Here is a 25,590-nt window from a genome sequence, read left to right as displayed (position 1 = left end):
TGACTGGATCGTGGTGACAAGACACCAAGGGTACTCCGTGGATTTCCATTTTCCCACGGGCACTCGCACTATACACCTGGACGATAAAGGCGTTCACCGGCCTCGCCTCATTAGTACAGTGGTTGGTTGCAGTATTGGAAGTGTGATGGGGCCACATGAGCACCTTGCACAGCGGAAGTGTGCTAACGAGAGTATACAACTCTCAGTGAACGGCAGTTCACGTGTCCCTGGCCTAAGGGGACGGATTGATCAGAAGTACGGTAGATCTAAGACTGAGTGCATTTATAGGTTAGTACAGATTTGGCCTGCATACAAATCCGAGGTTCCCTATAGTTTATCCTATATAAAATGTATCGGTTGGCTCTCAAGCCTATTCGGTGGGAGTGACCTTGTGTAGCCATCCCTGAATAGTGCCAGGTTCACTATTCCATGTAACCCCGTCACAAATGTTGTTATTTGAAGAGGCAATACTTCGACAAGAGACTTGCGCGGCAGCGGACATGATACGATTGTGTGGAAGCTGCTTCGAATGACGCCTGTCTGAACGGGCACTCGCCGCATCACTTTCGTTCGGCTCTGCATTGTCCTTGCAAGCCGGTAGTAGGGAAGTATTCATAACGAAGGACCCGCATGCAGTCCACGGGGTCAAATAGCAAAAAGAGGCATCCCCACTATGGCTTGAATTGATTGCCATGGGATTGACCCCTGCAGCTTCAACGTCCTCTTTCCAATCTGCGCTATACTGTGTTTGGAGTCGACGTACTACTGTAGTGTTGCAACCTCCCGGTTCCTAAAAGGGACGAGGGAAAAGGGAGCCCACAGCACAGTAGTCCACCTCAACGTCTCGGGTCATCAGGTCCGCGAAAATGATCTTGGAGCGACAGTCGAATTTCCAACCAGCAGTTCTCAGCGCTGTCGTCTCCTCTTCGAGACGGACGAAATCACCCAGACAGAGAACCAGAGCACCATGTATGTGGGACGTGCACCACTTCTCTCTTCCGGTGGCTCCCGACGGACGTCCTGCCAGCTTCCATCACTTCTCAACTAGCGCTCGACAGCTCAACCCTCTCCTGTCCTGATGTCGACAACCACCACGAGTTTCCGGCCTAGCAAGCCCAACTGCAGACACTCCGTGCGGCACCACCAGTCCTGCCCACCGGACTCGAGTCTGTCCAGCAGTCGGCTCGGACGGTCTCAAGGCCCCGACCACGTCGTCCACCTGTCCCTGGACCGGAAGGCGCAGCTGCTGCAGTTGATGAAGGAACTGGAGCGTGACGTGCTCAACTCCATCGACCACGAGGCCTGGAAGCTCCGCATGAGCCAGAGGGGCATCTCCTACTACGTGGACGACAGCGTCGGCAAAGGACTCACTCGGTTCTGCTGCGTCGGCCGCACGGACGCCCCCGTGGCCGACATCATGAAGATGTTCATGGTCTCCAACACCGAGACGCTGCTCAAGAACGTCCGCGTCATGTACCGCAACGTCAAGGAGGCGCGGATCCTCTCGGTGGTGAAGCCCGCCACCCCCAACGCCCCGCACCAGTCCGTCTACATCCGCTACGCGAGCTTCGACACGCCCATACTCATGAACGGCCGGGACATCTGCGTCTGCGTCTGCACCAACATGATCGAGAGGGAGGACGGCTCCACCGTCGGCTACTGCCTCTGGGAGTCCGTGGACATCCCGGAATGTCCCGACCGATCGACCACCGACAAGATCATCCGCAGCAGAATGTGGCGGTCCGGCTACGTGCTGCGGAACTCGGGGAAGCCCAATGCGTTGACCAAAGTCCGGTACATCATCGGAGTCGAGATCGGGGGCTTCGTCCCCAAGCTGACCGGGCGGGTGTACATGTCCACCTTCGGTGGCAACTGTCGTCGAGTGTGTGAACACTACAGGAAGCGGTCGCTGGATCCGGAGACGTTCACGAGTCGGGAGAATTGGACGCCGAAGGGGGAGACAAAGGTTTGCCCGATATGTGGGCGGAGGTTTGGGCCTTTCGTGAAGAGATACCGCTGCGTCAAGTGTGGGGGTATTGTTAGTGGACACTGTTCCAGGATGGAGGACGTGAGTGTGCGTGGCGCGGTGGTCACGAGTGTCCGCATCTGCTACGGGTGCTTGAGTGTGGCGGGTATGTTGAAAGCGAACCCTGGCGCCGTTGTACCTCGAGACAGCGTCGATAGTGTGAAGAGCGATGGAGCCGACATTCGAGACTTGTTCTCCGCGTCGAGCGGGAGCTCCACGTTCTGCTTGAGTGCATGAAGTTGAAGCAGTAATAGTAGTGGTTGTAGTTTGGTTTCAACATTAATTACGCTTCAATGGTTTACATGTACATGTACGTTCTTGGTAACGTTGCTGGTTCTGCCCTTGATATCCGTGATGACCTTGAGGACGTTGGTAATGGACGGTTGACACGAGCGTTGCCGCGTTGAATGACAAGGAATCAACGACAAAGGTGGAACTGGGACCCGTACGTTTGGTGCAAGACTTGCACTGCAAGTGCACAAAGCGCTACAGTTTACTCGCCTGGCTTCAATGACTGATGCACTGACCGCTTCAAGCAGTGTTCGAGTTCGTTTGCTTCCGTAGGGGGTGGACCTGTACAAGCTGAAGTTTGCATGCACAGCATAACTCGAGATTCGGAGAAGTCACGATAATGTCAGTTTACAATAGTATCATGTCCGAGCCACTCCATGAAGAGTGAAGAGCCTACACAAGCAAATGACCGAGCTTTCGTTAACTAAGAGCCGGGAGCTTAGTGGCGACCGGTAGCACCTACAACAGGTAGAACGGCATGCGTACATGTACCTGTGGCTTGTTGGCAGTTGTCGGCTCGCGATTGAGTCAGACAAAGCTAAGATGGCCGCTGCGGATTTGCTTTCGCGAGTCGCGCCTAAGCTGCACAAATACCGATCAACTGAACTGGCTGAGCGCGTCGTGTTGGGCATCTCGCAGCTCAGCGCACGCACGAGATGTGTTCGTCTGTGGGCTTTGGAGTCCCCTTCGTTGTCTTAATTCGCATGTCAACGCCGCCGTTCATTCGGTCGCAGCCCACCTGTCTCCCGAGCAAGTACCTCACAAGCGGGTGCCGGTCAAGCAAACAGGTGCGGTGAAGGAACGCTCGATGGAGTGCCAGAGCCTGGATACTGTGCTTGATTATCCGCGACAACTTGTTGCAGACGCAACACCTTGCCTCGCATCAAGATGGCGGGAGCAAATCCGCTACCGCGAGCATGCGACCTACGACATCCTCGATGCCTTCGGTCTCAGTTTAACTCTAGCTCGCTGCAGCGCTCACAACCGCTTTCGTCGCTCCGCCTCCACAGGAGTAGAACTAACTGAAAAGGCACAATGGGCGAGGGTAGAATGAAGACTTCGAGCTCCATGTCGGACTTGCAAAAGTGCAGTTGGGGGGTGAGTAGCGGAGTCCAGCTGCATTCGCGACGGCCACAGCAGCCGCAGCAGGTTGAGCGGGTTGCAAGCCGCAGCACCATCAACCTCGGACAGACCTTGCGGCCCTTTGAGCAAACGCTGAGGCCGTTTGAGCAGACTGTCAACCCGTTCGAGGAGACCATCAGGCCGTTCGCCCAGACCATCAAGCCTTCTTCGAACCACACTCGCCACTCGCAGCAGCTTTCGAGAGAGCCTAGACAGCACCCACGGCCGTCTCAGCAACATGCATCGCGCCCAGCTCGGCGGAACAACCAGTCTCAGCAGGCTCTGCGCCACTCGGTGGCGACGCTGCGTCCCCCGAGGAGTTCTAGCGAAGTTTCAAGGCCATCCGAGCGGCCGTCGCAGCACTTGTCGAACCACCGCGTTAGCAGCTTCCAGCACTCGATGGGTCCGTCACGACCGGTGTCGAATCACCGCGTGAGCCACCAGCCTTTGCCCGGAACTCCGATGACTCTGTCGGACCTCGTTACTGAGGAATCGACCGACAGCAACGACAACAGTATTCCGTTGACGATGGAGTTGACGCCTCGCCGTCAACGCGAAGTCATCGCGAGGATGAAGAAGTCGGTCAAGAAGGCCATAGACTCCATGCTGCCGGACTCGACCAAGAACTCCCAGTGGAAGCTCAAGCTCCGCAAGAAGGACATCTCGTGCTACGTGGACGAAACCACCGTCAAGCCCGGACAGACCCGCTTCTGCTGCGTGAGCCACACGCACGCGACGGTGGACGAGGTCATGAGCCTCTTCCTTTCAACCGACAAGGAGACGCAGCTCCGCAACAACCGGTTGCTGTACGACAACATGCTGGAGAATCGTGTTCTCACGGAACTGCGCGAACCGACCAAGGAACGGCCCATGAACTCGATGAACGTGCGGTACTCGACCTACCAGACACCCGGTCCGCTGGCCAACCGACAAATGTGTTTGGTCATGGCCACGGACATGGTGCGCCAACCTGACGGCTCCATGATCGGCTACTGCCTCTGGGACTCCATCGAGGACCCGGAGTTCGCGAAAGCCAAGAAGCCGGGGCTCGAGGTGTGCACGATGTTCCGGTCCGGTTTCTTCGTCCGCCGATCGGGACGACGGGAGTCGTCGGACAAGCTGACGCAGGGGCAGACCAAGATCGTGTACATGGTGGGCATGGAGCACGCGGCTTGGGCGTCGGGACTTACGGCTCGCTTCTTGATGGAGAAGTACGGGAACACGCTCGGCCGCATTTGCTCACATTTGCGCCGGAAGAACTTCGACTCGCAGACGTTCGTGATGAAGACCCAGTGGGCGTCTAAGATCAGCGCCAAGAGCTGCAAGCAGTGCGAGAAGCCCTTTCAAGTGCTCTCAAACCGCGTCAATTGCCACGCGTGTGGGCAAGTGGTCTGCCGATCCTGCACTTCCAAAGAGTCGGTCGAGATCCACGGCGTGGGCATCGTGCCGACGCACATCTGCTTCTGGTGCCTCGAAAAGGCCGGGCTTCCTGCTCCTGCGCCGACATCGGCGCAGAAACACCGGAAGAGCATGAGGATCAAGCGGCTCGAGTCTGACACTGCGGTCATGTACCGGGCTTCGTGCCAGGCGAACGCCATGGCTCAGCAGAGAGAACACTCCGTCTCGGTTGTGAACGCCGACTTATCGGACGACGACGAGGATAGGGAGAGCGGTGAATGGGCCATCACAACGCAAGGCATCCCCGTTCAAGCTTGAGTCAGCGTCCACAACAACGAACGAAGTTGCCTGTGTGTGCGTGTGCATGCTACCCGTAATGAGTGAATATTAAACTAGTATATGCGGCTCGCTGATGAGCCCTGAGATCGATCTTTCACGGACTTAACCTCAATCTCTCTATTTGTACTTCCCCATTCAGCTACACAGCTCGAAACGGATCTAGGATGCTCCGTCATAAATCAACTTGGAACTTTTCCACTTTCAGCCATTCCCTTCGAGTAGGTCGCAGCTTTCTTTTGTCAGGAGTACGCACACTACACTCGATCCTGTATTAACCTAACATTATTAAGCGCTGGTATCCTACCGCGACGCCTGCTTCACCCTGTCAGTCATTAACGCCATGGTCAAGCCTACATCTTGACGAGCGGCTCACCTCTACATGTAGGAATGTTGCTAATGTAGTCCAGTCGAGCGTTGCCTCGACGAAGCGAGAGTTGTCTTGGGGTGGGATGCCGCAAAGGTTTGCTTTGAACTTGTCCGCTGTGTCGGGCACTGGAGGTGCACGAATACCCAATGCACCACGGTTCATGTCAACTTCACCGAGGTCTTGAACCCGTGCACCAAGGTTTCAGCTACAGTGACTGTGCCACCGCAGAGGACCCGCACAACTTACTGCAAGGACAGCGCCGACAGCCGTGTCATCGGAACGGAATACCGTACAGTCGAGTATCCATTCGGCCGCTGCTACCAACGCCGAGCAGATCGCCGACCGGCAGCATGCAACCCGCCAAGAGCGCTGGGAGCGATCAGAACCCCAGAGAGCGACAAGGAGGCAGGCCTCCTCCTCCTCGTGGAACGGCAGTCAATCGACCACGTTCTTATTAAAAGGAATTGTCACCGCGCATTCAAAAACTCGTGGGCCTCGAACGCTGCATCTATAGGCACCGGGAGAACAATCGAACTTGTCCCGCGTGGCGCGAAACTTACAGCACCGCTAGGGGCTGGAGACCAGCCGTGATTTGCTCGCGACTCGTCCACGCGGGTACAGTGCGGTTCAACGTGGTCTGGAGATACAAGTACACGTAGGATAGTGGAGACCGAGACAGATAGATACTAGTACTTGTACGCGTCCACCCTGGTTTCCAAAGCGCCACCTGTCTCCGTCGTGTTGAATCTCCACCCATGCCAACCATGATGGCCGTGTCCTCTGTTCGTGCGGTGCTTTGGTTGAGTCCGCCCCGGTCCAAAGAGCAGCCGTTGAAGTGCCGAGTTTACGCTTTGGGGCACAAATCGACAGCAGCATTCAGCCGATCGGCGCCCCACCTGGATCCGAGGAATCTCCGACAAGTCGATGGAGCCAACGAGCAACACGTCGAAGTGCATGGGGCCCCAAGCAGGGACGAGATCAAGAGAGTTCTCTCGACGGCGCCGCCACCTGCTGGGTGCCGGCGTCGGTAGAGAGGATGGAGCGCGGCTTGTCCTGCGGCATTTATGTCGGCGGCAGTGGGAGACCCGCGGTGACTCCGACGTCAGTAGGGGCTGGGCAGCGCCTGTGCTTGCTTATCTTGCAGACACCTCGGCTTGTCTTGGCGCATTGCACCTTTGATGCCAGCCGACACATCCGCAGGAGAAAGCACGCGGCTCGACTCGGCTTGCAAGCTGCAACATCGCCTCACAAGTGAATTCGCTGTCTCAGGTGTTCACGGTTCGTTGAACGACTTGGGGTACTAAGTATCCGATATGAGCAACGCGAGCGGGTGGACGTCTCCGACTGCCATGCAGGACCCGCACTGGGGCGTGAGCAGCAGCGCCAAACTGCTGTCTCGACCGTCCCGCCACGCTTCGAACCAGAGCACCACCAACTTGGACCAAACCATCAACCCCTTCGAGCAGACCATGAGGCCGTTCGACCAAACGATGAGGGAGACAGCCAAGCAGCAGCAAAGGGCTCAGCACAGTTCGAAGAAGCGGCAGCAGCGATCTCGATCCCTCCAGCCAACGCCGAGTGTTCGGCCACAAGATCAGTCTCAGTTCCGTCGACAGTCTCAACAACCTCCTGCATCCAGCCTCGGACGGTCTATGGGGTCACCGCAGCAGGCCCCTCGCTTCCGGACTAACAGCGATCAAGCAGCGCAGCAGCCTCGTCGACAGTCGCAGCAGATTCCGGAAGGCCACGTCAACTTCGGAAGTTCGGTAGGACCGTCGCGACCGGTTCCTAGTCGCCAGATGAACGACGCTCAGCAGCATATCAGCAGCTTCGAGCGCTCATTGCAAGGGTTTAAGCCGCTATCGAACCACCGGACGAGCAGTACATCGACTCAACAGCCTCCACGTCCGTCGCAGCAGATCCCAATGGGCTTCCCCCACCTCGAGCGACATCGCAGCGACAAATCCGCCAGCGGCAGCGGCAGTGGCAGTAGCGGCAATAGCAGCTCCGAGTCCTACGTGGAGCTCCCTCCGGCTCGACGCCGTGAACTTATTTCTCGGGTGAACGCATCCGTGCAGAGTGTCATGGCGTCGATGCTCTCCGACAATCCTAACAACGTGCAGTGGAAGCCCAAGCTGCGCAAGAAGGACGTGTCGTACTACATGGATGAGACGAGTGTTAAACCAGGGCAGACGAGGTTCTGCTGCGTGAGCCACACCCACGCGACTGTGGAGGAAGTCATGAAGCTCTTTGTGCTGTCGGACACGGAGTCGGTCACGCGGAACAACCGAGTGTTATCTGACAGCCTGTTGGAGGCTCGCGTCGTGTCAGTGCTGCGTCGACCGACTAACGAGCGGCCGATGAACTCCATGTACGTGCGATATGCCAGCTACCAATCCCCCGGTCTAATGGTGAACCGAGATGTGTGCGTCGCTGTGGCCACCGACATGATCCGCCAACCGGACGGGTCGACCATCGGATACTGTCTCTGGGACTCCGTGGACGACGCCGAGTTTATTGGAACCACTAAGAGACCAGGTCTTGAACCGTTCACGATGTTCCGGTCTGGTTTCTTCCTCCGACGTTCAGGACGGCGACATTCGTCTAGCGATGACCCCAACCCGAACTACACCAAGATCGTGTACATGGTGGGACTTGAACCCGGCGGCTGGGCCCCGGGCTTCACTGCTCGGCTTCTGATGGAGAAGTTCGGCTCCAATCTTGCGCGAATTTGCTCGCACTTCCGTCGTAAAAGTTTGGACTCGCGAACGTTTGTGATGAAGACCGAGTGGATGTCCAAGATGTCGGCCAAAAGCTGCAAGGAGTGTGAGAAGCCCTTCCAAGTGCTCTCGAGCCGTGTCAATTGTCACGCGTGCGGGCACGTGGTCTGCCGGTCCTGTGCTTCCAAGGAGATGATCGAGCTGCACGCTGTGGGCATCGTTCCCATGCACATCTGCTTCTCGTGCCTCGAGAAAGCCGGCCTGCCCGCTACAGCAGCGTCTCAGAACGCCCGATCGAGCTTGAGGAGGAGACGGCTGCAGTCCGACAGCGCAGCTTTGGCTCGAGCCACAGCTCAAGCAGAATCCGAGCCACTGTCTCAGTCGCAGCCTTACCAACAATCGAAGTTGAAGTCGGTCGTCGATAGCAATTTGATCGAAGAGGAAGGCGAAGACGATGACGATGACGACGACACGGACACTGGCGAGTGGGCCTTTACGCCTTCGGGCGTACCAGTTCGTCCTTATCGAATGGCGGCACCAACGCCCAAATAACTACGGCGAAATTGTGTGTTTGTAGAGCTATATGTGTTTCCTGTAAAAGATCAACGGTGGTGATACTAGACCATAATGATCTCGTCCGATAAAGAACATTGCTCGCCAAAGACTTCAATTTACATACTCTACGTATACCTGACATTGACGCTGTCCAGTACGTGTAGCTATCGCATTGAGGCTTTGACCACCAAGCCAGCGGACAGACATGGTTCCGTATTCGTAGTGTATTCGCATTGATGACGATACCCAAAACCGGCGCAAGGCGCACAAAGCAAAACAGGAGCGTTGGGGGAGACGTTCAACTGTACTTTTAGTATTCCTCGTGCGTAAATTGCTACGGCGCACGTGATCAAAAGAGTCCCAACAATATCAAAACACTGCAACGGCCACGACTTACTCGTTCTTGGGGAAGATCTCCTTGTACTGGAGCAGGTTCTCCTTGTAGCCCAACGGCTTGCGGCCCGTCAGACGCTCAACCGTGTCCGTCACCTTGTTCATCGAGCCATTGGCCAGGGTCTCACCACAGCACAGCAGGTCGCCAATGCACAGCTTCATCGGGAGCTTGGAGAAGTCGCCGTACACGTCCGTGGGCAGCCCACGGCCGAGCCAGTAGGCACGCAGCTCCTCGTCAGGCATGTCGACGAACTCGCCCTTGTAGCCGCTGTGCGAGTTCATCCACTCGAAGATTTCTCGGTCCGTGACAGCCTCGGGGCCGGTCACGTCCACCACGGTGTTCTTCTCCTGCTTGCCGAGCAGCAGAGCGCCGAACACGCGACCGCAGTCCTCAATGGCCACATAGGCACCAGGGACGTCATGGCTGTTGATCAGCCAGCGGTCCTCGGTGAAGTGCCAGGACTGCGCGAAGAAGCGCGGGATGTTGTCCTGGTACAGCCAGTTGCGCTGGATGTTGTAGTCCAGGCCGGAGGCGTAGATCTGCTGCTCTGTGAACTGGTGGTCCTGCGGCAGGAACGGCACCTGGTCGTTGGGCAGGTCCGAGCCGGCACCGACAAAGGACGTGTAGCACACGCGCTTGACGCCGGTCTCCTTGGCAGCCTTGATACAGTTCTTCATCTGGCCACGACGACCATCGCCGATCAACCAGGTGGAGATGAAAGCGATAGCCTCGGCGCCCTCGAACACCTTCTTGAGGCTATCCACGTCGAGGTAGTCAGCCTGCTCGACGATGGCGCCCTTGGCCTTCCAGGCAGCCACACGCTCCGGAGACAGCTTGGACACGTCCGAGCTCGTGAGCACCAGCACGTCCTCGGGCTTCTTGATCTCGACGGCGAAGTCGGCTGCGTGGCTGCCGATGTTGCCGCCGATGCCCGTGAGCACGTACTTGACCATGGTTGACGGAGTGGGAGCTGGAGCTTGGTCCTGAGGTTGCAAAATGCAAAGTGAGACTGTGAGCTGCAGGCGCCACGTACGTGAGTAGCCACAGATCAGGCGGGAGCGTTTGATAAGCGCTCCCGTCTCTGTGTACATGTATGTAGGGGTGGGTGCGGGGCCACTTCGAAGGGACAGGCTGAGACCGAGCAGCGCACGAAGGACCTGCTGGGATGTGAACCAACTGTTGTAGCCAGCATTTTTACAGCAGTGTCGTGGCATTTTGGTTCATACAAAAGTCAACATGTTTTAGCCGTTACGGGGCCACTTCAACACGAAAACTGCACTGGGAAAGACGACGCGTACATACATGATTTCTTTTCTGGCTTGCGAGAGCATTGTGCGCCTCGACACGAAGAATTTGGCAGACGGTCTCGGCAATGCGGCGCGACCAGTGTTCACTCCTTCGCCCTTTTTCGTGCTGGACTACATGTAATCCTCCGAGGATTCGTGTGGAGTGGGAACAACCGTGTCACCGACTGCGGACACGGAGGCTTGAAGCTTGTGGAGCACATGTATGTAAAGCGCGTGGGTATTTGCACGACGCCCAAAACCTTGCAGATGGCTTAGACATGTGCACTTCAAGCCTTTGTCGCGGATTCTGAACACCAACAGACGCGATTCTCACCGAAAATATGAAAGCCAAGGAAACGCACCAGCAATCTCATCAGAGAGATAAGTGGACGTGTCGTGAAGCTGCTATTAATGCATGCTATTTACCTCGGTGTCAACGGGCCAGTTATCCAAACTTGCGCTGATGGGAGACGTATGCGCCCCTCGACCGGTTCTGGGAACCACAGTCGGCGCAGTACTGTCTTAATATCGTCCCCGTCAAGACGGAGGTCGTGTGAACACTAGTAGAGAAACTGATAGTGCTGGCGGAAAGAACAGCTCAGCCGAGGAATTCTTGGAGAGCACGTTCACATTGTGAAAGTGGATATCGTTACGGAGTCGTCAGATAGCATGGAACACTATGGCAGTGTGGATCCGCCACAAGAAAGTGGCGGTTCCCGCAACTCCATCAACCAGGATGAATATCTCCCGCCGTAGAAAACAGGAGACCCAGCCAGCAATCTCGTCAGTACATCCAACGAATGTGCAGAATCTAAAGCACTACTAGTATGTACAACGACAATGTATCTATTTCATGCACTAGCAAAGTTACATGTATTGGCAATAACGCAGCTTTCAAATCCTGAGGATTACCCACCAGCTGCAGTGCGCGTCAAAATTACAGGCCACCCCTATGCGGCCTCATAACACTTCAATTTTTATCGTTTTGAGGTGAGGTTTCGACAGCAGTCATGAAAGACGCTGAGAAAGCGACGGAGAACCTTAAAACCTGGTACCTCAAATGTAGACGACTTGCAGATCAAATTCGAGTCGATACCTGGCATCATATCAATCCGAGCTCCAACACAAGTAGCGTTCTACTCGCGGCGACTGGAACTACAACGAACCTCGACGAGCATCCCGGTGTTCAAGCGCTAACCCACCGCCTCCCCATTTTGGAGACCGAGGTGCGCCAAGACTTATGCATACTTGGACAGGCACACCTGGACGTGAGCATTTCAGCTCATAGCAGTAGATATCCGACATAGGTTTGGTTGATTTGCCGGCTTAACGACCGGCTCGGTAATTAGGATTCTCTTAAGTAATTCAATATACCTCATCATCTTAAAAAAAATAGAAAGACGCTGAGAAAGACCTGCTAACACTCGCGGTTTTGCACTTGTTGGGGGGGGGGGGGGGGGTCGCATACTTGTGCAAGGTCGACACAAATTAGGACCACCCCCATCCCAATACAAAATCCTATATTAACCCAAACCCCGTACAAGGCGATATGACTAGATATTCGTATTTCGACAGCTAGTTAGACGTGTTCGCTCGTGCAGAACACAACCGTTACACGCGATCCTACAAGCAATCTACATTTGGACGCGAACGGAGGATCAGGATTGGGGCGCAGATTTTCAAGGCACGAGCAGCTTTCGACTGAAGCACCCATTCATAAATCTCTATGGATATAGCAAATCATAGGATACTGCTGACTTACCACTGAGAGCGACATTGACAATCGTTTCTCGCTCAATATCGCTTATGAGATTGTGTTGTACTCCACAGCTATAGCTAACACTATTTAACATGCTAGGATGCTGTCACAGTGAGCTCCCAGAGTGCTAGTGTCAGCATGCGGGCAACCGAAAAAATGTCCGGTACAAATCTCTAGTCATATCGCCTTGTACGGGGTTTCGGTCAATATAGGATTTTGTATTGGGATGGGGGTGGTCCTAATTTGTGTCGACCTTGCACAAACAGTTTCTTGTACGCATAGTAGGTCTTTCTCATCGTCTTTCACAATTGCTGTCGAAACCCCAGCTCAAAATGATAAAACGTTGACCGAGTTAAAGGCTGCATATGTGTGGTCCTTTAATTTTTACGCGCACCAGCTAACACCCTTGCTGATTCATACTTCTCCGTAGGTTCCTTGTGTCCGTGGTGTTAAAACTGACAGGCATGGATGTAGAGGCTATTAACTGTATTCATTGTGTTTAAAGATCGTATGAACGAGACGGTCTGCAGTGCGCTAGACTGCACTTACTCGTTCTTGGGGAAGATCTCCTTGTACTGGAGCAGGTTCTCCTTGTAGCCCAACGGCTTGCGGCCGGTCAGACGCTCAACCGTGTCCGTCACCTTGTTCATCGAGCCATTGGCCAGAGTCTCACCGCAGCACAGCAGGTCGCCAATGCACAACTTCATGGGCGTCTTGGAGAAGTCGCCGAAGAACTCGGTGGGCAGACCGCGGCCCAGCCAGTACTCGCGCAGCTCCTCGTCGGGCATGTCAACGTACTCGCCCTTGTAGCCGCTGATGGAGTTCATCCAGTCGAACATGTCCTTGTCAAGGACCGCCTCGGGGCCAGTGACATCCACCACGGTGTTCTTCTCCTGCTTGCCGAGCAGCAGAGCACCGAACACACGGCCACAGTCCTCAATGGCCACGTAGGCGCCGGGGACGCCGTGGCTGTTCCAGAGCCAACGGTCTCCGTTGAAGTGCCACGACGGAGCGAAGAAGCGTGGCGTGTTGTCCTGGTACAGCCAGTCGCGCTGGATGTTGTACTCGAGACCCGAAGCGTAGATGAGCTTCTCCGTGTACTGGTGGTCACGCGGCAGGAACGGGAGCTGCTCGTTGGGCAGGTCCGAGCCGGCTCCCACGAACGACGTGTAGCACACGCGCTTGACGCCCACAGCCTTGGAGGCCTCAATGCAGTTCTTCATCTGGCCACGACGGCCGTCGCCGAACAACCAGGTGGAGATGAAGGCAACGGCCTCGGCACCCTCGAACACCTTCTTCAGGCTCTCGATGTCCAGGTAGTCAGCCTGCTCGACGATGGCGCCCTTGGCCTTCCAGGCAGCCACGCGCTCGGCGGGGAGCTTGGACACATCCGAGCTGGTAAGCACCAGCACGTCCTCGGGCTTCTTGATCTCGACAGCGTAGTCGGCAGCGTGGCCACCGATGTTGCCGCCGACGCCCGTGAGCACGTACTTGACCATTGTGGATGGAGGTGAGAAGAGCTGGAACTTGGTCCTGAGGTTGCAAAATGCAAAGTGAGCCTGTCCTCCTGATGCTGCTGCCGTGGTGCCACGTATGTGGATAGCCCACAAATCCGAGGCGAACAGCAGGAGGGAGCTTGAGATGCGATCCCGTTTTCTGCCTTCTGTCGGCGGACGGCTGGCGCGCCGCAGACCGATGGAATTCCTGTGGGTCTGCGGTGCCATTGGGAATCCCATGGGTCTGCACCACCATCACATTTTGATGACTACCGTACGTTACGGAGGACGTGGGATGGCATCGGCAATGGTGAAAGTACAGGCACTACAGCATTGCAGTGTACATGTAGTACGTGTACTGCAGACCTTAGGAATCGGACACCTCAACTTGAGATGTCCGAGGTCTGAGGCTTAACAGGAAGGTTTTCGTCGCCGGGAAGACCGCTGCACTCCCCATCAAGCCGGACTGGTGGTGTCGACAATGTGGCGCCACGCTCCTTCGGCCTTTTTCGTGCTTAGTTAGCCCAGTCCCTCGCGTGCGTGAAGTGCAAATGGCTGCCTGGCCTCCGAGGCCAAGTCCTTTGCAATCTTCAAAATCCAAGGTTTCCCCAAGCTTGGAAATCAGAAGTGCTTGTCATGCGATTCTTATCGGGAAAAAATCGTGAAAAACCTCCCTACAGGTTCTCGAGCTGGAGTCAACGAAAACGGTGAGTGCTTTACCAGTATGTAGTCGTGGAAACCTCCCTCCTTGTCCATGGACATGGAATTCACGGTGCTTGTAACCAGATTCCCTCATGCACGGAGTCCAAAGGCGAAGCAACCTCAGGCTGATCCTCTACGCGGCCCTGTCTGCGGCGCGAACAAGAGCCACGACTCGCCCTCAACCATTGCGGATCATGAGCTCACTCCCACGAAGTTGAAGAGGAAGATATTTTTTCGCTACAAAGCACGTAGACTATTACGCCATTCAAAATCGACATGTTTCCAAGCGCAGCTTAGAGCTAGTTACTGGTTCTTGGGGAAGATCTCCTTGTACTGGAGCAGGTTCTCCTTGTAGCCCAACGGCTTGCGGCCCGTCAGACGCTCAACCGTGTCCGTCACCTTGTTCATCGAGCCGTTGGCCAGGGTCTCACCGCAGCACAGCAGGTCGCCAATGCACAGCTTCATCGGGAGCTTGGAGAAGTCGCCGTACACGTCCGTGGGCAGCCCACGGCCGAGCCAGTAGGCACGCAGCTCCTCGTCAGGCATGTCGACGAACTCGCCCTTGTAGCCACTGATGGAGTTCATCCACTCGAAAACGTCCTTGTCAAGCACGGGTTCCGGGCCAGTGACGTCCACTACCGTGTTCTTCTCCTGCTTGCCGAGCAGCAAAGCGCCGAACACGCGACCGCAGTCCTCGCGAGCGACGTAGGCACCAGGAACGTTGTGGCTGTTGATCAGCCAGCGGTCCTCGGTGAAGTGCCAGGACTGAGCGAAGAACTGCGGGATGTTGTTCTGGTACAGCCAGTTGCGCTGGATGTTGTAGTCCAGACCGGAGGCGTAGATCTCGTGTTCGATGAAGTGGTGGTCACGCGGCAGGAACGGCACCTGGTCGTTGGGCTTGTCCGAGCCGGCGCCGACAAAGGACGTGTAGCAGATGCGCTTGACGCCGGTCTCCTTGGCGGCCTGGATGACGTTCTTGGCCTGGTTGCGACGGCCGTCACCGATGAGCCACGTGGAGATGAAGGCCACAGCCTCCGCGCCTTCGAACACCTTCTTGAGCGTGTCGACGTCGTCGTAGGTGGCCGGCACGACCGTGATACCCTTGGCCTCCCACTTCGCCTTCTTCTCCGCCGGGACGCTGTCGATCTTGTAGCTCGTGAACACGATCTCGTCGTTGTCGTTCTTGATCTCAGCGATGTAGTCGGCCGCGAAGCCGCCCAGGTTGCCGTCGGCGCCGGTGAGCACGTACTTGACCATTCTTGGAGGAGGAGGATCAGAGGAGCGGGCGACGAACTTGCGGTCGGAGATGCGAAATGCAAAGTGATCGGATGCGAAGATGAACTGCTCTCAATTGCGGTGAGCGGTGACTGTCATGATCTGCGCGTGGGCACACGTACGTGGCTTGATAGGCAACGAACGGTAGCTGCGGTGCATCCACCGAGAGGAAGCGTGTCTTTGCGGGGACTCGTCAATCATACTTGCTGCAAGAAGTTCACAGCAATTCAACCAGGCTAAGCAGGTCACTTCAATTGAGATCCCCTGCTTGAAGAAGAGACGGCTTCGTCCTGCGTCTTTTTCGCGCCGCATCTGCTGGTGCACGCGTGGATGTGTCCGTCGCCAACGCTGCTTGGCCAGTCATGCTCGGCATTGGCGCTTTGTATGGCGAAGGTCCTTTGGGAGGACACGCGTCGTCCGCCGACGCACTCATCTGCTGTTGCCACGGGATCGAGGACATGGGCCGGACGAGCGGATGCGTGTCTGATTTGCCGCGTTTGCATTGCTGTCACGCAAGCCGAAGATGCAGGTTTGCTACGTCACTGGCGCTTGCAGGCGTGCGCCAATGCGGAACCCGCCGTCACTTCCGATTCCTGTCGTGTAGGCCGCAAGGACGTTGCCCAGGTACCTATCGTTGCTGTCGACCCATTTTGTGCTCGAGACATTCGTGGCTGGGGCTCGGTGGGGCGGAATTGGTGCTAGGACGATGTCGATAGCCTCGACCACAACCCGTGTGCGTTGAAGATGCGAGCCGCGTGTAGACACACGCCGTCAGTGAAGGCTCCCACTGGAAGTTCCAGAGCCGAAAGTTCGATTGGCGCGGCGTACGAGCGGTGCTCACTCGTTTGGTGGCTGTGTTGAGATGTCTTGGTTCATGGCGTAGAAGAACGTTGGTTCGACGCATGTGGACTCCGCGAGGTTCCCGCTGTCTTCATTGGTGGTGGTTGGTTGGTGGTCGCTCTAGATCGAGCCCAATTCTGCTTGCAGTGGTTGCGTAGGTGCCACTCCGATTCTACCGCTCCTGAACTTCAGGCTGAAGCGGTGTGGTCTCGACAATCCCTTCGGATGTTCGTGGCCGCGGTTGGCTCATCCTTGTGACTTTGTAAGGTTGGGTCCGATATGCGATGTGCTCTGAGGTCATGGTGGTGGCTTTCTGCATTGAATCGATGTCATTGATGCGACGTCGACAGTGTACTCCCGCAATTGGCGGCAAAACGTCCTCCATGCATGTGTGCTTGATAGGCACTACGGTATCTCGAGACGCGGTGTGGCTCGACGAGCCGTCAGCGAGACGTATGAGCAGCTCGGTGCATGAGACGACTTTGGCGTGTTGGCGCAGGGGCAGTGGCACTGCCAGTCTCGCGCTGACGTGGCCATCCACCGCGCTTGGAAGAAGAGCATCGAAGGCACGCACGGCGATGCTAGTGGGCACTGCGCTTGCCACTCTGGTGCCGCCTAGCGCGCGCCTAAGATGGCCTGTGCTCCCTTGCTGCGCAGTGCGCCCTTCGTCGGCGCCAGGAGGGAATGGTGGGGATTGCATACCGTCGACTCAGTACGGTAATGTGTGAGGAAGATCGACTCAGTTCAACAACTCGGTTGGTTGGCCTTCACCGACAACGTAAAAGGCCCAAGCAGTCCTGGGCGGCGATTAGGCTGGGATACCCTGTTGGCGTCTGATGGCAGGCCCTATCAACCAACTTGGGCCGAAGCTCGTTGGCGCTGCAGAATGCTCACATAATCGCACCATTCTGACCAATGCCACGAACACGGCTAATACCATCCGCGTCAATACTTTGGCATTCCGGAAGCCCATGGCAGCACCACCGGAGGCAGCCCGACTGTCGAAACCTGGTGGCCCAACGATACGATCATGAGAACCTTTTGCGTGCTTCTTGATCATGGTATCGTAACTTAATTCTTAAACACTATATCCAACGTCCGAAACCACGGTCCAACGAGGCCTTGTTGAGAATGATAGCGGCTTCAATATCATAACCACTGCTGGTTGAATGGTCAGCGGCTTCAGCAAGCTAGAGATTTGTGAATGAGTGTGCTCGTGGCGGGGCTTAGAACGAAATGAAGTAGATTACAATATACAAGAAGCGAGTGTAGCGCGTTGTGCTGTGAATAGCTTGCGAAGGTACACAATGATGCAGTTCTATCGGTGGGTGAAACTGAAGCGACTCGCGTCGATAATGCGTCGAAAATACATGCGTCAGTTCTAAGGGATCAACATTCCAGTTTCTTACTCGACCACGTACCGTGAAATCAAGCGGTTCTTGCCGCAACGCCGGTGCTGAAGTCAGCTGAAGCATACTTTCGGCCCCAAAATGATGCAAATGCATTAGACTCGGGCTTCATGGGCGCAAGAACACTGGCTGGGCGCGGCGATGAGCTACTGCGATGGCCTGGAGTCGAACTCGCCTCGTCGAAGCGGCCAAGTTCATAGACAGTGGCACAGTATTGCGATGAAGCTCAGCTCGAACTGCGCGAATGATGAAGCATGTCGACGCTGCCGACAGTGGATGCACCTTCATTCCTTTCCACATTCGACGGGAGGCACGTTGATAACCCGCTTCCATCAGTGGTGGCATCACTGTTGGCACCACTTCAGGCGGGGAAGTGCAGTCGCCGATACTTGAGCGCCAACCTGCGAAGCGAGCGCTTGAGCAAGCACCAAGCAAAGGTCTCGCCACCAGCCCCATTGCATCGACGCATCGCCGCTGAAGGAGTCGCGCGTTGTAAGCCCGCAAGCATTGCCGTTAACAGGCCAGCGGCTCTCCACCACCGGTACACTGGTCATGCAACTTCAACATGGGTGTCTCGTCACACCTGGCGCCCCTTTCGGACAGAAAAAATCAAGGTGAGCTGGCCCCTTCCAGCCTGTTATCGCCCCTGTACAGCCATTCGAGATGACTCACAAGCGCGCAATGGCCTCTCCAAGGTGGAGCAAGCCTGTATGCTCCAGAGCAGCAAGCACTGCTGTCATCTAGTTCTGTCAATTCGACTCGCGCTCGTGAAGCCGAAGCTTCCGCGTAGATTCGCTCGCGGTCGCTTCCGCCGTGCCTGCAGCCAAAAAATTTCGTGATCTGGGTGCGCTCGAGGCTCGTCACCGGCGCCAGCGCCACCTACATATGAATCTCTGCTGGACATCGGCAAAACCAAATGGGTGCCAGGCCAGGGTTCGTGCTACGCCTCGTAGCCTTCGAGTGCCTTGCGCGCGTTGAAGTTAGCAGCAGTGCGCCAGTTCGCTGGATATTGTTATCCCGGCGGGGCCCTGTACATCGATCCATCGCTCTTGCTTGACAGGCAAGCTCACTTCAAAACTTACCGTCTACTGCGGAACCACCACTCAAGTACTCCGCACCTTCCAGCTCCAAGCTATCCCTCCCAGTCCCTTCGACTACCCCTCCTCAACGAGAATGACGCGCTTCCTCGTCCTCGCGCTCCTGTCCGCGGCGTGTTCGCTTCATGCTGACGCCTTCAGTCTGCGCTCGCTGAGAGAGAACCCGTTCCTGCCCGTGCATCGCCACTTGGCAACGTGCCCTACCACGTCGGGCGTCGACTACCTGGACAACGACATCAAGTCCGTCTCGGGCGTGCAGGTGTCGGACTGCTGCTCGCTGTGCTCGCAGACGTCGGGCTGCGGCGCTTTCACGTGGACCAACTTCAACGGCGGCACCTGCTGGCTCAAGAGCGCCAAGGGCAACACGGCCCCAAACTCTGCGGCGACGTCGGCCGTCCTAATACCGGACCAACCCGGATGCACGATCACTGATGGCGTCGACTTCCAAGATAACGACATCGCCAACGTCCCAGCCAGCCAAGCCGGCTCGTGCTGCTCGATCTGCGCGACGTGGCCTGGGTGCAATGCCTTCAGCTGGTCCGACTTCAACGGAGGCACCTGCTGGCTCAAGAGCCAGAAGGGCACGCAGGTGTCCAAGGTGGGCGTCAAGTCGGCAGTGGTCACCAACACTGTCGGTCAGTGCTCGCTGCAGAACGACGTCGACTTTGTGGACAACGACATCGCCAATACCCCTGGCAAGAGCCCGACCGACTGCTGCGGCATCTGCAACAACTGGAGCGGCTGCCGCTCCTTCTCGTGGAGCAACTTCAATGGCGGCACGTGCTGGCTCAAGAGCGCCAAGGGGCAAACGGTCTCCAAGTCTGGCGTAGTGTCCAGCATGCTGTTGTCCAACCCGCCACCGAGCTGCTCGCTCGAGGCCAACATGGACTTCGTGGACAACGACATCTCGAACGTCCCGGGCGGCCAGCCAGGCGACTGCTGCGACAAGTGCCGCGCCACGGTCGGCTGCCACGCGTTCTCGTGGTCCAACTTCAACGGCGGCACCTGCTGGCTCAAGAGCATGAAGGGGTCGACCGTCTCCAAGAGCGGCGTCACGTCGGCTGTCGTCTTCTAACGTGGTGGCACCAACTCATTTTCACGCACGGCAACACCCTCCACCGGGAGGTACTTCATCCACCCCTGCACTCACCGTTCTTCCGTTCCATCTAATCAGCCATGTCATGCCGTGTCCGTCTTAATCCACACATCGAGCATTAGTGCGACGAGGGATTCGACAGTAGTTCAGACTTCAACCTGCACTTTGCTGCGTTATCAACATTTCTTAACCCCATTGTCTCGTCACATGTTGTATCTTTCGCTGCACGATGACACAAAAGAAACTCGTTCGGAGCTTCCCCGATCGAATCAAATCGGCAACTTATAATCTCTCGCTAATGCAACCTACGCTGTTAGCGAAACTTACGGAACCTCGCATTTGGACCAAGTCCATCTGAAGAGCGTTGGTTGTTGTGAGCAGCGCCGCATAACGAGCAATGGCGAGAAGGCGAACAATTCATGTCAGACTTCTAGCTAGTTTTGGGGGCGACTCTACAGACGCAACAACAGGATAATTTGTCTAGCCTGGTAAGGCCCGCACAAAAGTAGACGGAATTCCTGCGTGGAAACCAAACCAACCGAAGTGCAAACTATTGGTTCGAAGTTATATTTCACGACCGTTGAACCAATTCTAGCCGTTACTTTGGTCTGAACGTTACCAGAGATTTAAGCCACCAGAACCCACACACCAGGCTTGAGGCTTGCTCTGGTGGGGATGCCTGTGGCTATCCGACCCATTTCGGGACCGGGTTCTGATACCCCTCATTACACTATGGGGCATTTTTCGGCACTTGGGGCCTCCAGCCCACCCAACTATCCTACACCGGGGTGCGGTTGGCAGGGCGGACCACTCCACGGAGTGGCTGCTCGTCCAAGATATTGCCTATCTCCGGCCTCCGTGGAAAGTCCCGCACTCGGCGGGGATCGATCCCGGTTCTGAACGTTACCAGACCAAACGCTCTTGAACCTTCCCTGAGGTTTGGAGTTTCGTGGTTTGGAGTTGAGCTTCAACTGCAACCGATGGTTTGCTTTTTCCGCTGCCTGGTTGGTCAATATGGCTCTGTCCTCCGGGCATGCTCTCGTCAAAGGCCGCGCCCAAGCAGGCGGCATATCTTGTACCCCCCGAAGAATTGTAATCTGCGATTGGTATATCGGTAGCAAGGTTGGCTTATTTGCTTGCACCTCCTGTAGCCAACCACAGCGTCGTGGTTTGCTTTGGTTTGCTGCATTTCTATCGGTTCGAACCACTTCGAACCAAATCACGAAACCGTTTCGAACCTGGTTCATTAGTTATTTTGGTTTGGTTTGTTCTAGGCGTGGAAATTCCTGCGTGGAATTCTAATATGGAGAAAGGATAGGGGAAATTCGTAATTTAAAACTAATTCGGTTTAGGGTCCGTTAAAAATCACAATGCGTTTACTTGGACGTTATATTGGGTATTGACAGAGTTTGAGCCACTTTCTAAAACCAAAAATGCTGTATGTATACGCGTAACACGTATAAGCTAATCAACCGCCAGTCCCAAACACAACGCAGAACAAGAATAGACCAGTTGCCACTGCAAGAATAGATCGGGTGTCGCTGCAAGAATGGCTGCAAGAATAGAATTTCTTGTAGTAAGCGATTTCGGCGGGGACACTTTCTCTCGCTCTGTTCGTCAGGACCTTGCGCGTTAAACCAAGGTCGAATTTCAGCGCACGGCATATAGTAGCAGTAGAAATGTTTGGTAGTGCAGGAAACGCTGGCTTTAAAGCTGCTTGCAGCTCCTCGATATAAAAACAGATGTTCTTCGACAAAGCCCTTCACAAACTTGATAGTCTCTGGAGGCCAGCGCGTCTTCCGTTCGATTCGAGCGTTTGGAATGACGTTACCACGCCGACGGAACAGATAGCCCCAGCGAGAGATGGACCGCGTTGACACTCCCATCACTGAAGCCACAACCGTTAGATCAATATCGTAGAGGTAGGTTAGTACGATAGATCGCCAGCGCATGTCAATCGATATCATGATCGACTGAAAAGCAATCAGACGAAGCGAGCGAGTTAGAATGTGAGGACCGTAGTATTGCCGGATTTACTCCAGCCATTCAACGAAAGTAGGCATAACTCAACGTTAACTCGTTGTCTTAGCAGCTATTCTATCTTAAATCGACGAGTTAGCCTCCTACCTCAATGATGGGCTTATCGCCATGATTTGCTAAAACAACGAATTACGTCGTTGTTTAGACAGAAAGCATGCAAGGCACAAATACACCAACATGTTTTATTTTTCTGATTTTTTTTTCTGAATCCTACAATAAAATTCGAACCTAGCGAGGCCTCCGGTCGGTCTGCCTCCAGGAAAGCAACAAGCTACGTCCTATGCGGCACTAATTTGGAGATCTACATATTGACGCAGGAGCTGGACAGCTCAGCATCGACTGAAGGGCAGACATACAGCTCCGTAGTTATTCTCAAACACTGCCCATTCTCAATATAACACCCAAATAAACGCTTCGCGATTTTTAACGGACCCCAAACTGGATTTTCTCCAAAATATAGTGTTGAAAGGGACAACACGAGCGGTTAACGGGACAAAAAGCCAATCCATTGCGATGGAAAGCGTCTGTCGACTGGTATATTACTAAGAATCAGGCCATCCTTATTTCCCCCTACAAATTTATTTTCGTTGTGTGTTTTGTCAACCTAAAAAATCTGCTTGATCCACGGGGAGATTTCAACAATCTGATAGAATCTGTCGCGAGTCGCTTTGTCGGACCGGTTTGGGACCGTCCGCCGCTGTATGGGAGTAGTAAATGCTGCCTGTAGCTTGTTTAAAAACACAGATCAGAGAATACAATTAAGCAACAAAATGCAAAACTGTTTTCCTCCTTAACGACCTGTGTGGCCCAAAGCTAAATCACGACTGACTGGCGAAAGCAGCCCTCCGCTGCCTCCACTACTCCTGGCTCGCGACTGCCTTCGCAGCCTTCTTGATCTTGCACTTCCTCTCGTATAGGGGGTACCCATCCTCTGGCACACCCCGTCCGCACCTCTGAGTCGTAGGCTATTATAGTCTAACAAACACATACACATGACACCCGTCCGCGAAGTCCCACTTGGACACCAGGGGATCTCCGTGACAGCGGGACTACCGCTCAGCAGTGGGATTAGTGTCTGCAGCTTCGCAAGGTCCAGGTCCGAGACCCGCAGACCTTGATATGCGATCACACCACGTCTCCGTCGTCAGGCACTCGCCTGAACCCATCGCGGGATGGAACGGTCCGAGCTAATGCCGAGGGGGCAGGAACCGTTCCAGCTCGGGACAAATCGCGCATAATTTGAATTGATGAATCGCCTGGTCCTTCGTCATAGCCACACCAGGCTGCCCGACAACCAAGCACATCCATGAGTCACTAGAAACCAGTGTGGTGCCGCTCTGGACGTTAGCGCCCTTTCGTGTGGGTGACAGTTTTAGTAAAGTTTGTACCCTTGTGACATTTTATAGCTAGCATTTTAGATTATTATAAATCGAGACGAGTAATATCTCACTTTTCAGTCCCTCCAAATCTCAACCTTTGCTTGAAAGTAAAAGTGTGACCTCTTATTGGAAAGTATTGTGTTAAAGCTACATAACCAAAGTTTTTCTGATATCTATGAGTGCCTTAACTTTCTTTTTAACATTTGGTGTTCGGTTTTGTACAGCATATTACTTTGTCGATTCATTAACCTCAAAGTAGTAATTATATCTCATGTTTCAGTATAATATTACTAACAGTAATAGTTGATTGTTATTATTTAATTGCTATATTAATGTTTTTTCGTATTCTGGTCGTTACTACGATCCCCTGCACTTTGCGGGCCGTACACTGATCGGGTAATGAACATGTTCACTACTTCTCATTCTCAAAATCTACCTTCATCTCGGTGAAACAGCATTTGGAATACTGAAAGACCCCGTGCACGAAGCGTGCTAGTGCATTACCGTCATGCATGTAACTTCAACATGGGTGTCTCACCCATCGCATCGCTTTCGGACAGAAAAAAGAAGACGAGCGGTTTGTTATCACCACTGCAAAACCATTCTAGATGACTCATGAGCACATTATGGCATCGCGGTGGTCTGCATGCTGGGTGGCACGCTCTAACGCCGTTGAGCCAGCGATTTCGCAATTTTCCGTGATCTGGGTGCGCTTGAGGCTTGTCACCCGCGCCAGCGCCTTCTCGGTACGAATCTCTGCTGGACACAAAAGCTGTTTGTCCAGTATTAGTTTCGTGCCAGTTCTCTAGAGGGTGCTGGAACAGGCACAACCTGTAGAGCCGCTTGCTGTTGCTTGGGACGAGCTCACTCCACAACTTACCGTCTACTGCGGAACCACCACTCAAGTACTCCGCACCTTTCAGCTCCAAGCTATCCCTCCCAGTCCCTTCGACTACCTCCTCCTCAACGAGAATGACGCGCTTCCTCGTCCTCGCGTTCCTGTCTGCGGCGTGCTCGCTTCATGTTGACGCCTTCAGTCTGCGCTCGCTGGCAGAGAACCCGCTCCTGCCCGTGCGCCGCCACTTAGCAACGTGCCCGACCACGTCGGGCGTCGACTATGTGGGCAATGACATCAAGTCCGTCTCGGGCGTGCAGGTGTCGGACTGCTGCTCGCTGTGCTCGCAGACGTCGGGCTGCGGCGCTTTCACGTGGACCAACTACCAGGGCGGCACCTGCTGGCTCAAGAGCGCCAAGGGCAACACGGCCTCGAACCCTGCGGCGACGTCAGCCATCCTGGTGTCAGACCCGCCCGGATGCACGATCAACGACGGCGTCGACTACCAAGACAATGACATCGCCAACGTCCCAGCCAGCCAAGCCGGCTCGTGCTGCACAATCTGCTTTTCATGGCTTGGTTGCAACGCCTTCAGCTGGTCTGATTACAACGGAGGCACCTGCTGGCTCAAGAGCAAGAAAGGCACGCAGGTCTCCAAACCCGGTGTCAAGTCGGCCGAGGTCATGAACAGGGTCGACATGTGCACGCTACAATACGACACCGATTTTGTGGACAACGATATCGGCAACACCCCCGCCGACGACCCAGGCCTCTGCTGCGGTATCTGTGACAACTGGAGTGGCTGCCGCTCCTTCTCGTGGAGCAACTTCAACGGCGGCACGTGCTGGCTCAAGAGCGCCAAGGGACAGACGGTCTCCAAGTCCGGCGTGGTGTCCAGCCAGGTGCAGGACAATCTGCCGCCGAGCTGCTCGCTCGAGACCAACGTGGACTACGTGGACAACGACATCTCGAACGTCCCGGGCGGCCAGCCAGGCGACTGCTGCGACAAGTGCCGCGCCACGGTCGGCTGCCACGCGTTCTCGTGGTCCAACTTCAACGGCGGCACCTGCTGGCTCAAGAGCATGAAGGGGTCGACCGTCTCCAAGAGCGGCGTCACGTCGGCTGTCGTCAACTAGCGCGGCGGCTCCAACTCATTCTCACGCA

The 25,590-nt window shown here is 55.2% G+C and overlaps 7 protein-coding genes across 8 annotated transcripts; 4 read left to right on the top strand and 3 right to left on the bottom strand.

The window, feature by feature from the left end:
• Positions 1-1,078: 1,078 nt before the first annotated feature.
• On the top strand, positions 1,079-5,155 carry IUM83_09212 (Ankyrin 2; the record flags this gene model as incomplete). Its single annotated transcript, XM_067933638.1, has 2 exons — positions 1,079-1,966; positions 3,551-5,155. The coding sequence occupies 2 exons, from the start codon at positions 1,079-1,081 to the stop codon at positions 5,153-5,155; spliced, it is 2,493 nt and encodes an 830-aa protein (XP_067799963.1).
• Positions 5,156-6,856: 1,701 nt separating this feature from the next.
• On the top strand, positions 6,857-8,815 carry IUM83_09211 (uncharacterized protein; the record flags this gene model as incomplete). The annotated part of the gene is made up of 1 exon (XM_067933637.1): positions 6,857-8,815. The coding sequence occupies one exon, from the start codon at positions 6,857-6,859 to the stop codon at positions 8,813-8,815; it is 1,959 nt and encodes a 652-aa protein (XP_067799962.1).
• A 396-nt stretch (positions 8,816-9,211) lies between these two features.
• IUM83_09210 (NmrA-like family protein) lies at positions 9,212-10,165 on the bottom strand (the record flags this gene model as incomplete). Its single annotated transcript, XM_067933636.1, has 1 exon — positions 9,212-10,165. One exon carries the CDS (start codon positions 10,163-10,165, stop codon positions 9,212-9,214), a length of 954 nt encoding a protein of 317 aa, XP_067799961.1.
• Positions 10,166-12,802: 2,637 nt separating this feature from the next.
• IUM83_09209 (putative NmrA-like family protein) lies at positions 12,803-13,756 on the bottom strand (the record flags this gene model as incomplete). Its single annotated transcript, XM_067933635.1, has 1 exon — positions 12,803-13,756. The coding sequence occupies one exon, from the start codon at positions 13,754-13,756 to the stop codon at positions 12,803-12,805; it is 954 nt and encodes a 317-aa protein (XP_067799840.1).
• A 1,002-nt stretch (positions 13,757-14,758) lies between these two features.
• On the bottom strand, positions 14,759-15,712 carry IUM83_09208 (NmrA-like family protein; the record flags this gene model as incomplete). The annotated part of the gene is made up of 1 exon (XM_067933634.1): positions 14,759-15,712. One exon carries the CDS (start codon positions 15,710-15,712, stop codon positions 14,759-14,761), a length of 954 nt encoding a protein of 317 aa, XP_067799811.1.
• Positions 15,713-19,152: 3,440 nt separating this feature from the next.
• On the top strand, positions 19,153-20,151 carry IUM83_09207 (uncharacterized protein; the record flags this gene model as incomplete). The annotated part of the gene is made up of 1 exon (XM_067933633.1): positions 19,153-20,151. The coding sequence occupies one exon, from the start codon at positions 19,153-19,155 to the stop codon at positions 20,149-20,151; it is 999 nt and encodes a 332-aa protein (XP_067799841.1).
• A 4,412-nt stretch (positions 20,152-24,563) lies between these two features.
• On the top strand, positions 24,564-25,562 carry IUM83_09206 (uncharacterized protein; the record flags this gene model as incomplete). 2 transcript variants are annotated; one of them, XM_067933632.1, is made up of 2 exons in its annotated part: positions 24,564-25,126; positions 25,195-25,216. In XM_067933632.1, the coding sequence occupies 2 exons, from the start codon at positions 24,564-24,566 to the stop codon at positions 25,214-25,216; spliced, it is 585 nt and encodes a 194-aa protein (XP_067799843.1). The 2 variants fall into 2 exon arrangements, with proteins under 2 accessions (XP_067799843.1, XP_067799842.1); XM_067933631.1 differs by having other exon boundaries at positions 24,564-25,562.
• Between the last annotated feature and the right edge of the window lie 28 nt (positions 25,563-25,590).

Source organism: Phytophthora cinnamomi (assembly GCF_018691715.1).
Source record: "Phytophthora cinnamomi strain GKB4 chromosome Unknown Contig3, whole genome shotgun sequence".
Classification (NCBI taxonomy): Eukaryota; Oomycota; class Peronosporomycetes; order Peronosporales; family Peronosporaceae; genus Phytophthora; species Phytophthora cinnamomi.
Note: the sequence above shows the minus strand (reverse complement) of the source record. Positions and strands in the feature narration are given on the sequence as shown.